The sequence below is a fragment of the Rosa chinensis genome, chromosome 1, assembly GCF_002994745.2.
Source record: "Rosa chinensis cultivar Old Blush chromosome 1, RchiOBHm-V2, whole genome shotgun sequence".
Lineage (NCBI taxonomy): Eukaryota > Viridiplantae > Streptophyta > Magnoliopsida > Rosales > Rosaceae > Rosa > Rosa chinensis.
This window is the reverse complement of record NC_037088.1, coordinates 65,092,269-65,105,555: the sequence shown is the minus strand read 5'-3', so window position 1 is coordinate 65,105,555 and position 13,287 is coordinate 65,092,269. Positions and strand designations below refer to the sequence as shown.

Sequence of the window (13,287 nt, the reverse complement as noted above, 5' to 3'; positions counted from 1 at the left end):
AGTTTGATTGAATTAAAGAAAAAAAGAAAAAGAAAAAAGAGATCAAAATACGCGATCCCTAGCTTACCTCTTTTGCCCAATTATCTTTCTTCACACCCAGCTTGCTAGAATCTCGAAGCAAATCCAAGGCACCAATATTCCCATTGTTAGGCGAAGGAAGCTCGCTGGCCTCCTCTTCCTTCCTCTATATGCTTCTTTTGTGTGTCTGGGTACGTAGGCTTATGGGTTTTGAGAAATCTAGATTTTGGAAATAGAAATACAGAGGTTTCTGAGATATCTACATTTTGAATATAGCAGAGATACATGGAATTGGGGGTTTGATTATATTAATTTTTCTTTATATATCTTTATCATGTGATTTCATACTCCTGCGAATTTCGGTGCAGGTATAAAGACATGTGATAAGCCTTTGGAAAGAAACACAACCTTGCTAGTCCCTAGCTTGAAGTGGAAAGACCACTTGTATGAGATTATGCAGGAGACAATTATGTTCACTGCCTAATTCGATCTTAAACTAATAGAACATTAGTTGAACTGATAGAACATTAGTTCAACATTAATGAGACCCACTTCTAATTACTTGCTCATAGTTTTCTCTCAGCTTATTTATTTTATAGTGCATCATTGCTACTTTTAATCCATGATAATTAGTTGGAGGTTGGTCATTTCTTTCTTCTTGTGAATTTGTGTATGGTTCAAATCTAAATTTTGTCTGTAGAATAATGCAGGGGAGAGCATACACAAAGAATATATTTGGTATTCAGACAGTGTAAGCCTTAGAAGGATCAGTTTCGTAACTGAGAACTTTGAGAGGATGAGTCCTTGAGTCTGAGCATGATCTATGTTGTTCTATTTGTTGGTCATTTGAAATTCTTATACATTAATATTAGGTATACATATGTGCCTGCGTGCAGTTGACTATGTTTCCATAATTCTGCCATGACCTAAGCTCTCCAGTCTGGTTTATTTCCGACCTCTTCTTGCCATTTTTACTCTAGCTTAAATGTCAACCCTGCAAAGCTTTATGTGTGTATGCATGTATTTTTTTTTTTCCCTGTTGTTTTTCCATGTGCTTGAGTGTTATCTATTGTGATTGTAGATGAACATGTGCCAAGTGAGCTGAAGAAAGTTTATGTGCAAGCTTTAATGGTTGAGAAGCTTACCCAAGCTGAGTTTGCTCAAGAAACATTCTGCATAGATAGACAAAGCAGAAAGAGAAACCGAGTTGTCAGTTCGCTCGGACAAGGTGAGGAAGTTTTTGGCCTTTCACTCGTATTCTAATTAATCAATTGATTTAAGTTGTGAGCTGATTCAGATGCACCTTGTGCGTAGTTAAAAATAATGGAAAGAGATGAAAAAGAAAGCTCTGGAATGGAAGAGGTTGGCAATGGAATCAGGTGCTTCTTTCTCCCACAAATAACTAGTGAGAATTTGAAATAACAAAATTCTTTGTTTTGTTAATTGCTTTAGCTGCATTTGGATATGAATTGCTTTAGCTAGTTTCATCTTTGTAATAATCTATCAATTTCAATGTATTATTTGAAAGTTTGATTTGAAGTGGTGTATGACTTGGTGAGAATTGTTGCTCTTTACCAGATTGTACTCTGACTTGTTCCATCCACATTGCACAGACGGGTCCTCTTGTGTTTATCATCAACTAGCTTGTTGTGTTAATTTTATTTCTATCATAAACGTCTGATTTGCTGAAAATGAAGCCCAAATGGCATGTGTATTTGTTCATGGTTCATCAAATGTGTGTATTTTCTATTATTTTTCCTGTTGCCGTGCATTTTTTTCCGACTGCTTATTTTACCCTAATGAGACTAGGAAGTCAGCCCATGATTATGATGCATCATCTGGAAGAGGCCCAATATTTGAGTTTTTCTCTGGGAATGATAACGGTGATCGACATGCCGTTTTGGATGCAAATAGTTCTGGATTTCCAGATTTCTTTCAACATTTCAGGCCTTTCCCCGATGCGTGACCCCCTGTGTCACACCGCGGTGACAACTCAGCAAACCTTCTTATATATCTGGCTGCCCTTTCTGTTTCTTTACATTCAGATGTACCGATTTCAGTCTTTGCAGGTAACAACAATTGTTTGGCATATAAGTAAGATATCTAATAAATTGTGATTCCATTTTGGCGATCCTACAAAAACAACCTAGATTAAAGTCGACACCTCTGTTTCACTGGAATTTGATTATCAATTGAAGCAGCAACCTGAACTGCCAATGTGAAATTTCATTTTAAAACAAGTCAAGTTCTTGCATTGTCTGCAGGTAATCATGTAAAAAATCATGATTGAATTCATTGTTAGTAATGGGCCCGAATCATGATTTGTTCCAACTGTTTGCCGATAAAATCTGGAATGTCATCTGTGGGCGTTTCTATGTCAACTAAAACAGGAGAACTTGGACTGCATAACAATTTATAATGCCATTCCGTGCCTTTACCTGTTGTGGAAATAGAGGTGAACAATGCTTAGATTTAGGGCGTTGAAACCTTAACGTTACATTGTTTCATATCTTGAATCTTGGATTAATTTACTGTCTTTATATATTGCAAATCAAATTTAACGTCTATATATTTCCAGGTCAATTAGCATAGCTCAGCAAATGAGGGAACTGGATTGAGAAGTAGTTGGGGAATCCTCTGAAGATTCTGTACCTTGTGGACACACTACTGTTCAAGTAACAATACAATATGGATGTGTGGTTCTGGGATAATTTATGTTTAAGAAACTGGTTTTCCTGGATGTGTTAATAGCCATTCTACTTCAGATATTTTGTTTCAGCCAAAGAACTTGCCGAAACTTGTGAAGGAGAAATAATCTGAGCGGCATTTTGGAGTTGTTTGTGTTAATTTTGGCTTTTCTACTTCGTGGAAGACTTCCCGATGTTAATCTTACCTTGGCATTTTCATACATCTCCCACAGAGTCACAATTGGTTTGCTTTTACTCAAACAAAATGGTTGATTAACAAACTTCTTGTCTGTAAATTGCTTCCAACTGTAGCTCTATCAGAGCAGTAAACCAAGATATACAGATCTCAGTCCAATATTTATTCACTTGATGCTGTCGAGTAAAGAAGCAATCCGGATATGAGATAACTGGACTGTATTCAAACAGCCAAACATTGCAACAAAAATAGTTTCAGAGTCAGGCGCTTTACCTCCAATTACCAAACATGCAACCCCACTAATTGAAAGAAAATTTCTGAAATCAATGAGCCCATGTTTTGGACAAATTCTACACCTGCTCTACCGGCCTTGCATAAACTCAACATAAAATCACTGACTAAGTTATCACTATGACATGAGTGTTACACGTTACAACATCATAATGTTTGACAGTTAAGTGTGGCAAAAATAGAATTCATCAATTCCCAAAATACTTGTCTTTGATGGGCATAGCAAAGCTAGCAGGTCATTTTCCCCCGGCCAGCAGAATGACAATTTCTCTTGGACTGACTTCCTAACACCGGGTTTGGAATCTTCTGAGACCTCTATGAACATATCTAGGTATCTGTGTTTTTCTTTCACACTGCCTCTCCAAAGAGTCATTGCTTGGTCCACAGCTACATGCAAATCTGGGACCTCGTTTCAACACTAACACCCAACTTGCATGCTCACCATCAGAATCATACTGCACAATACCATATGGTTATTTGGCAGAACACATATATTGTGGTTTATATAAACTAGCAGATCCCATCGAGATCAAAAGAACAAAGACAAGGATAGTACCCCAAACGACCCTCAAAAGTTGCAATGGTACCCCGGCGGAACATCAAAACCAGACCCTTTATATCTTTTTCTTCTTTTTTGAACCTTTGGAAAGGAGAGGAGTCTCAGGTGAAGTAGTGGAGATGAACACTTTTTTTTCGTCTTCTTTCTTGGCTCTAAATGCCTCTAATCCCAGTTTAGGACCAGTTGGGAAGGAAAAGAAGTCTTCTTTGACATCCGAAGTCCACGCACTTTCCCTTTCAACCAATGCACTAGACACACAGTACTGTTCTTCCACTGGTTCAATGTCATTGCAATCTCTGAAATTGTAAAATAAAATAATAATAATAATGAGTATTCTATTGGTCAATGCAAATAATTAATCAGCAAGAGAATCCCAACGTATTAAGATCACACAGAAATGTAATAAAAACAAGTGTTGAGGAACTTACGGTGTGAAGCTGAACTGAACTTCAAATTCATCATTCCCTTCGATCGCGACTCGAAAAACGGATGAGCGAACAGTCTTGATATGCATTTCTTGCCCATCACCGGCAATTCTGAAGGTCGTCGCACACATATACTGATACTCAGAAGAATCAATGTTCTGACCAGTTTGCACAACACAAAAGTATCGCCCCCCTAAATGAACCAAATTCTGAGTTCTATCCCCTAGTAACCTGCGCGGCGGATGACACTTGGCTGTTATTAACAGAGACAATGGGGTGCCCAGAAAATGTCGCCGCTTAACAATGTCACCATCCTTGTCTGAATCCCACCAGAAAGAGAAGACCAGAACCAAATCAAGATTATGCGCCAAGGCATAGATAGTACTACCTAAAACCACTGCCCTCCCATAGAAGGGATAATAATAAGGATTCTCTGGACTAGTCTTCACCTTGTGCCATGTTCTGCTATGAATATGAAAAGCCACCGCTTCATATTTCTTCTCAGTTTGCATGGACAATAGTATATATCCATAACAAACGGCATAACCGGTCATCTCGGTCTGTGCCTGATCTAGAGAATAATCTGGGAAAGGAGGCAATGACTCCCATGAATCACTGGCCGGATCATACCGCTCAAATGACGGTTCTTGGATCTGAGGAAAGCACAATGGCTGTGCAAGATAGTACAACATCCCATATGCCGATATAACAAGACAATACTGCTTGGTTGTCTTTGGTGGAGAAATCAGTTCTGAAACTAAGCTTCTGTCGAAGGCAAATGCATACTCGGGAGTGACAGGCTTCAGATAAGGGCATGGGATTTGATTTACCAAAACATATAACTTGGAGAGGCTGCCAATTCTAGCACAATCAAATAAAAAGAGCTCCTCCGTCTTCCAGCCCTTACCAAATAACTCTGCTACAGGTTTGAGCATTGGTAGAGTTGAAGGGTCAGTGTTAGATCCGCCCACAGATTTACCATGCTCAAGTGGCTGAAGTTGGTCAAGTTTGATTTCGTATATTGCGCCAGAAAATGAATCATCCATGTCAAACTTCACCATAATAAGTATAGATTCTGCCTGGTCCATCTTCTCCATGGGAAAGCTGCACAATGGGATCAATACAAGCCAAATAAGCTTTTTTCTTTCTTTAATAAATACCTATATAGAATGAAGACAGATCAAGCAGGACATCTCTATTGTCAAACAATTAAATTTGAGAGTTGAAACTTTAATACAGGTACAATCAAATTACTGGCAGCACAAATTGATAGTGAACATTTTGCCTTGCTGGTTTATATTCATGTTTGTCTTGATAATTTGACTAGCTAATAAGCAAGTGATTTTTGATTGCTGACCATTCTAGGCATAATGGCTAGAAATAATAGGAATCAAAATACAGAATAAAGCCAAAGATCATCAAGTATATCTACAACTAATTTGTATTTTTTTTACCAAACATATCTTGATGAAGAACGTACAAGTTGTAAGGCGGACAATTTTACCAAAAGACAACTTGATGTTTCAGTATCTTGATATCTAAAACTTTAATCCAAATTAAGGGTACTTTGAATTTGTGCAGTATGTATTCTTACAAAGTTACCCTTACTCAAGGCGTTGATATAGAGAAAGAAGGATCAAAATACTCAAGTGAAATTACTGTTCCCCCCAAACCCAACCCCTCCTCCTCCTTTTTAATAGACATCTATAGATAATGATGCTTAATCAACCAACACAGTCTACTTTACCATCATCTCCATGTTAAAAATAGACACCTATAGAAAATGAAGATATATCAAGCCACACAATTTACTTTACTATCATTTGCAATGTTAAAAATAATAAATTAGACAGCCTAAACTTCAATTCAGGCTTTCAAGGATGTTACACTTTACAGTTATATTACTAGCATATAAAACGAATAGCTAGCATTTTGCCTTGCTAATCTATGTTCGTACTTGTCTTAATTAATTTAATAGACAGCTAATGAGTAAACAGCTTTTTGTTTGCAGATCATTGCAGGCAAAATGTGTAATTACTAAAAATAAGAGTTCATAAATATATAAAAGCAATCAGAGATCATCAGATAGAACTAGAACTACTATTGATTTTATTTTTATTTTGTTCTAGCAAAAGACATCTTGATGAAAGAACATAAAAAGTTGGAAGGTGGACAATTTAACCAAAAGAAATCTTAATGTTTCAGTATCCTGTTATCTAAAATTTTTTCCAATAGTCTAAAAGGGTACTTTGAAATTGTGCAAATTCTTGAAATATGTATTCCAAAAAGTGAAACTTGGCAAAGTTACACTGATGAATATAGAAAAAAGGTAAAGGATCAACAACAAATTCAAATTGCAATAAGAGAGAAAAAGTGGTACCTCTCGCCAGAAATTGAGGGTGAGGGCGCCTTGTACATCGTCTTTTCAATGGGGAAGCTGGAGAATGCGGTCACTACAAGTCAAATCACTGTTTTCCTTTCTTTTAATAGACATGTATAGATGATGAAGCCAGATTAAGCAACAGAACTTTACTATCATCTCCAATGTTAAAAATAATGAATTGGAGAACCAAGACTTCAATTTAGGTATATTAAACTTCAGAATCATATTACCAGCAGATCAAATAATACCTAGCATTTTTTCCTTGCCGATTTATGGTCCTATTTGTCTCAATAATCTAATAGAGAGCTAATGAGTAAGCAGCCCTTTTGTTTACTGATCATTGCAGGCAAAATGTGTAATTACTAAAAATAAGAGTTGATAAATATATAATAGAATCAGAGATCACCAAATAGAACTAGAACTAGAAGTGATTTGTTTTTGTTTTACCAGAAGACATCTTGATGAAAGAACATAAAAAGTTGGAAGGTGGACAATTTAACCAGAAGAAATCTTAATGTTTCAGTATCCTGTTATCTAAAATCGTCAAAAAGGGTACTTTGAAATTGTGCAAATTCTTGAAATATGTATTCAAAAAGTGAAACTGAGCAAAGTTACACTGATGAATATAGAAAAAAAGGAAAAGGATCAACAACAAAATTTCAATTGCAATAAGAGACAAAAAGTGGTACCTCTCGCCAGAAATTGAGGATGAGGGTGAGGGCGCCTTGTTCATCGTCTTCTCTATGGGGAAGCTGGAGAATGGGATCAGTACAAGTCAGATCACTGTTTTCTTTCTTTTAATAGACATGTATAGATGATGAAGCCAGATCAAGCAACAGAACTTTACTATCATCTCCAATGTTAAAAATAATGAATTTGAGAATCAAGACTTCAATTTAGGTTATTAATAAGCTTCACAATCATATTACTGGCAGATCAAATAATACCTAGCATTTTTTCCCTTGCTGATTCATGTTTCTATGTTTCTATTTATCTCAATATTTTGATAAATAGCTAATGAATAAGCATCTTTTTGTTTGCTGATCATTCCAAGCATAATGTGTGATTATTACCAATGGAGTTGATAAAAATAGAGTAAAATCAGAGATCATCTAATAGCACTACAAGTGATTTGTCTTTGTTCATTATTCTGCTATATATCTAAAGACTTTTCCAAAGGTTGAAAAGGTACTTTGAACTTGTGCAAGTTCTGCAATATTTTTTCAAAAAAAAAAAAAGAAGAAATTTCACAGCAAATATGCCCATAAACAAATACATTAAATCTGCTTATTTTTTTTGCCAGAGTTGTGAAGCTGAGTGTTCCCAAGGCATTAGCTGTTGGTCATTAATTGTAGACTAGGGTTCCTAGAAGTCATTAATGGGATATTTAATGCTTGGCATAAACAGTAACGAAAGGAAAGAATCATCAATTTCTTAGTCTTTTTAGAAGAATAAAACAATCAACGAGATCAATTGCAGTAAGAAAGGCAACCAGTCCGGGTACCTGCTGGCATGCTCCCCCTCCGCCTTCGCCTTCTCCTCCTCCTCCTCCTCCTCATTCTTCTTCTTCTTCTTCTGCCTCTTCTTCTTCTTCTTCTTCTTCATCATCTTTTTCTTCTTTAAATCCGGATGTTTGGATTTCCTATGACTCTGGAGTTGAGCATCAGAGCGAAACGATACTCCACATATCTCACACGTATGAAGCGTATGCACACACTGCTTATGTGTTTGGAGGAGAGTATCAGAGTAAAACGATAATCCACATATCTCACAAATATGAAGCACATGGACATTCTCCCTATGTATTTGGAGGGTGATGTTGTCGGGAAATCGCCGGTGACAGACTTCACAAGGCGGTGACATATCATGACAATCGGGACGGGGACGGCTCATGTCGCCCGTTGTTCCCTTCTTCTTCTTCTGCTTCTTCTTCTTCTTCTTCTTCTCCCCTCCCTTCATGTGGATTTGAGGCGGCAAAACGTCATCTCCGGCCATGTCGCCTCTTGTACCAGGAATTGGCAGGTCTAAAAGAACGAGGAGAGAGAATTCAGAGCGAGAGAGTCGGCTCTGAGCTAGGTTTCCGACACCTCAATACAAACTAGATCCCTCCCCGAAACTTTTCTCTGACCCGCTTGCATAAGCGAAGCCCGTAATGCTAAGCGGCCCTGATTTATCTTTTTGGGCCTCTTTGAGATTTACTTCCGAAATATCAAAATATGTTTTTCAAATTTAGCAAAAGATTTATAAGATTTTTTTGTACGTAATTAATTTACTTCTGAAATAACTTAAAAGGTTTTTCAAAAATATTTTTGTACCTATCTGTCCAAACCACTTTTAAATGCCTGCTTTATAACAATAGAAAATTACCAAAAACTACAATATCAATAAAAAAATTTCCATCAGCAAAGCCCACTTCGCTACTTCCCATGTGGTAAGCCTAAGATACCCATGCGGAACATTAAAACCCATTCGGCCACTTTTCTTTTTATTTTTTTAATTCTTCTGTTAAGATGAATTGACAAAATTACCCATCATTGTTCATGGAAATATCATAGACTCTCAGATAAGAATGCATTGATCGCTCTTCCATCTAGGAATTTGCGAAAGAAGCAGAGAGGTTAAGCTATGGTTGATGGGCGATGAAACAGAAAAGCGCACAGCTTTTTTGAAGATGAACTGAGAATCCAGATTTAGGATATAAGCTTTGTGATTTTTACAATTTGAGGTATGTATTTTTCTACTTTGATTCGATTGATTGAAATTATTTATATGTGCACCTATATATTTTTTGCTCAAAAGAGCGAGTCAAATAGCTAAACTCCCATTCTACCTCTAAGAGTATCCAAAATTGACTATGTTAGCTGTTATCTCAAATCTAAGAAGAATCGACTTGAGAGTTTCTTAATCTGACCTAAATTTCTCATGAGTTTGGCCTATGTTAAAAGACAAGTACTTGTGTCTTATGCAGATTCGTTGTTCATATGTCAAACATTAGTGGGACTGGGATGAGCAATTAGATCTGATATTATCTTGTTTAAAAGGTTTTATTCATTATAGTTTTTTCAATTCTCATTGAACAACTAAAGACTTGATATTTTATGCAGTAGAATGAAAAATATTGGGATTTATGTAATTGTGTCTATTGATATTTCTGTTCTTAAGATAAATAATAATCATGTGCACATTTGGGTATAGAAAAGATTCATTTTATTCAGTATTTAATCGAACTATTGCATTTTATATTTTTGATACATCCTATATTGATTGGTTGTGATATTTGATGATCATTCCAGATAGTAGCTGATAGCTTGATGCAGAGCGTGCAAGAAAAACATGTTCTAAATGGACAACTTCATCATATTGTAAACTATTTGGTAGGCTGACATCGATGAATTAGGTGATGTATTGTAGCTTTTTCAATCATTAGTCATGTCCCTTCTAATGAAAAAAAAATAAAAATTGTTGGCTCCCATAATCCAACAAGGTTTTCCTTGCTTTAGAGATCGGTGTATCAATTAATCAACTCACTGTTAACTTCCACAGGAAACCATCTTTAGGTGGTGGTAGGTAATTGAAAGCTTCAGTGGTACCTCTATTTTGGATTTTGATGTTGTGGCACACAATTTACTTTTTGTGATGGAATATTTATGTGATTTGTATTATAAAGACTATGTTTTGGTAATAGTTAGAACTTTCTTTGCTCATCTATAAATCTTAGTATTTCTTAGTGTTTGTCCTTGTTGGCTAGTATCGTTATTTAATATTGAGGATCAATGGATTTCTTTATTGTTAGCATCACCAGGAAATATAACAACCCTAAAGGTTAATGATATATTTGCTTTTGCTTTGATACCACTTTAAATTGTGTTAAGGAGACATACTACACTCTTACAGTTCATTTTGGAGTCAATAGCATTGTAAATTATTGAGGTCCAGTAACATTATTTGCTATTGAGGGTCAGTAGCATTGTTGCTATTGAGGGTCAGTAGCATTGTTGCTATTGAGGATCAATAGCCTTATCTACTACAAAGGGTCAGTAGCATTATTTCTTATAGGCTTTTCTAGTGTATTATACAAATAAGGCTTTTCTTATTCATGTCTTTCAATATTTGTTACTGATGGCTACTGGCATTACTTGCTAGTGAAGGTCAATACCTGTATTATCGAGGGCATATAATCACTTGCTGTTTGGGACCAGTAACTAAATAACTATTGAGGGTTAGTAGTTTTATTTGCTATAAACTTTTAGTTCAGAGTCTATTTTATGCTCTATTTTATACCCTTTTATGTAATAGTAATTAGGAGTTTCATACTACTTTTTGCTTATAAAATGGGTTTATACCGTACTATCTAATTTGTTAAAGTGGAACAGTGAAGTGACAAATAATAAACACTGAAAATTGGGGTCCATGTCCCTTAAAGTTAATTAGAGTGTGAAAATTTTTAATTCCTTATATCCAGAGAGGGAAAAAAGACAGAAAAAGCTGACATATGAGTTTGACTGAAGCGGTGGCAATTTTGTAATTTTTAATAACTTCTTAGACAAAAGTGAAAACTATGTTGATTGCGTCAGCATTAATGCAACCGCATGGGAAACCCTCTGATGACTTTTGCGCATGGTAGTAAGACTGAGCCTATTTACCTTATTGGTAAATTACTCTTATAACAAACCTAAAACTGGCTCAAAATTTTTTTTTGGACTAAATACTGTTTAGTCATTGAGCTTTTGACCATAAAACACTTCAGTCTCTGACCTTCTAATTTCACACGTTTAGTCCTTGTACTTCAAAATTTCAGACCAATAAGTCCTTGCCGGCTAAAAGTGGCGGCAAAATATCTATTATGCCATCAGTTCTTTTTTTTTAAATTAATTAATTATTATTTTTTTTGGAAAATGATTTTTTTTTCCCTTTTTTTCTTTCTGTTTGAAAAAAAAGTAATAAAATGAAGAAAAAAGAATAAATAAAAAAAGAGAAAGGAATAAATTTATTTATAAAAAAAAAAAAGAACTTATGGCATAATAGACATTTCACCGGAAATTTTAGACAGCAAGGACCTATTGGTCTGAAATTTTGAAGTACAAGGACTAAACGTGTGAAATTAGAATGTCAGGGACTGAAGTGTTTTATGGTCAAAAGCTCAATGACTAAACAGTATTTAGTTTTTTTTAATCTTTGAAAATAGACCCCCAAAGCAGACATAAATTATAAATAGTTAAAATATATTCATATTCTCATCCCAAAAAAAAAAAAATTAAGATCATAATTGTCTGTTCTCGTTCTCGTTCTCGTCTTCGATTGACTCTCCTCAAATGTGTCCCATTTGGAGTGGTCTCATTGAGAGACTGACTACAATTTCATAATGACTGATACATAGTATAAGCATTTTGGGATTAAAATTATGCATCGATCCTCTGTTCTCATCTCCGATTGACTATTCTTAAATGTGAACAAAACCCACTCAACAATTCGACCTATCGTGGCCGGAGGAGGAAGAACGAAGGTGGCGAAGTGGCTACAGTGGCCGAGCTCAGGAGAGAAAATCTGCAGAAAATTTCCATTTTTGGAAATTCTGAAAATATTTTCGGAAATTTCCGAAAATGGCAATTTATACTCAATTGGAAACTTTTTTCAAAAAATCGTAACTAATTCATACGAACTCCGATTTTTGCGTTCCGCATATGTACGCGATCGTATTGACGAGCTCTACAACTTTCATGAAGGAAGTTTTCCCAAATTCCGTAAGTATAAAAAGTCAACTTTCGCGTGCCCCTAAATAACGTAGGTTTTCGAAAATAAAATCGTTCGAACTAATTCCACAACTTCTCCAAGCTTTGTACTCGCTCCCAAGTCCGCGAAATCATTTCTAAAAATCCACGGAATTAAATTAGGATTTTTCGGGGTATTACATCTCCATTAGTTGATCGACTGTTGACAAGTAGCTTTATTGGATGAGTTATGGAATTGATCAAGTTGTTTTGGACGTTAGTTATTGATTGAAATTGAATTGTATTGTATATTTGTATTGCAACTGTTTTGAAATTTGGCATCAGTTTTGCCAGTTTTGATGGGAATTGAATTGCATCTGTCTTTTGGATAGGAATGGTACACGCCCCGTTCACTTTACTTCCGATGTCCTTTCCATAAACTCAGTTGAATCAAGCAAATGAGTTAGCCCCCATATTCAATGAACTTGTTGATCGAGTGAGTTTGGATGCAAAATTCTTGCAGGATTCATTGTCCAGGTACTTCTGCACATACCTTTCTAATTGAATGGTTCTAGATTTGGATAATTGTTGTTGAGTAACTATTGTTTGCAATTTTACATAGCATTTGCTGGATGCTTATTTCCAGCTATTTTGTGATTCTAGATGTACTACTTTTGATTAGTCTCAGTTTACTGCATAAAGAAGTTTGTTTGTTATGGAACTCCTACTAGATAATAAACATAAAAGCTTTTGTATTTGTATCATTGAAACTCAAATTAAAAGGTTTCTACACAAAAAATTCTAGACTGAACTTCTAAAAGAATTTGTGCTAAGTAGTCTGCTGTAATTTTCAAAGAATTAATTTGCATATATCTTTGAACTAGAAGCTCGTTTGCAGAATTCATGATTAGTCATGTTCCTTAACTATATAACATATATAATATATCAACTCTTCGAAAAACTTTGGCAGAAATTGATGCTGAGGCGGAGCTTTTACCAGATGGAACACTTGTTTTGTAT

At 35.5% G+C, this 13,287-nt stretch overlaps 1 protein-coding gene and 1 long non-coding RNA gene across 3 annotated transcripts; one reads left to right on the top strand and one right to left on the bottom strand.

Moving 5' to 3' along the window:
* The first annotated feature begins 24 nt into the window (after positions 1–24).
* Positions 25–3,066, top strand: LOC121050925. Its single transcript, XR_005804404.1, has 6 exons — positions 25–209; positions 387–1,246; positions 1,333–1,397; positions 1,828–2,087; positions 2,283–2,473; positions 2,597–3,066. It is a non-coding gene; the product is annotated as an uncharacterized LOC121050925 (long non-coding RNA).
* Positions 3,067–3,201: 135 nt separating this feature from the next.
* On the bottom strand, positions 3,202–8,711 carry LOC112182759. 2 transcript variants are annotated; one of them, XM_024321299.2, is made up of 6 exons: positions 8,064–8,711; positions 7,249–7,311; positions 6,557–6,613; positions 4,180–5,280; positions 3,749–4,047; positions 3,202–3,647 (listed from the first exon to the last, which is right to left on the bottom strand). In XM_024321299.2, exons 1-5 carry the CDS (start codon positions 8,552–8,554, stop codon positions 3,807–3,809), a joined length of 1,953 nt encoding a protein of 650 aa, XP_024177067.1. In that variant the 5' UTR covers positions 8,555–8,711; the 3' UTR covers positions 3,202–3,647; positions 3,749–3,806. The 2 variants fall into 2 exon arrangements, with proteins under 2 accessions (XP_024177067.1, XP_040368358.1); XM_040512424.1 differs by lacking the exon at positions 6,557–6,613.
* Between the last annotated feature and the right edge of the window lie 4,576 nt (positions 8,712–13,287).

Excerpts from the sequence above, each read along its gene's own strand:
- LOC112182759 (XM_024321299.2), bottom strand. The coding sequence starts at position 8,554 with ATGGCCGGAGATGACGTTTTGCCGCCTCAAATCCACATGAAGGGAGGG. Across the intron at positions 6,614-7,248 it reads TCCTCAATTTCTGGCGAGAG|CTTCCCCATTGAAAAGACGA; the intron begins GTACCACTTTTT and ends CGCATTCTCCAG. Across the intron at positions 5,281-6,556 it reads CCCTCAATTTCTGGCGAGAG|CTTTCCCATGGAGAAGATGG; the intron begins GTACCACTTTTT and ends CCCATTGTGCAG.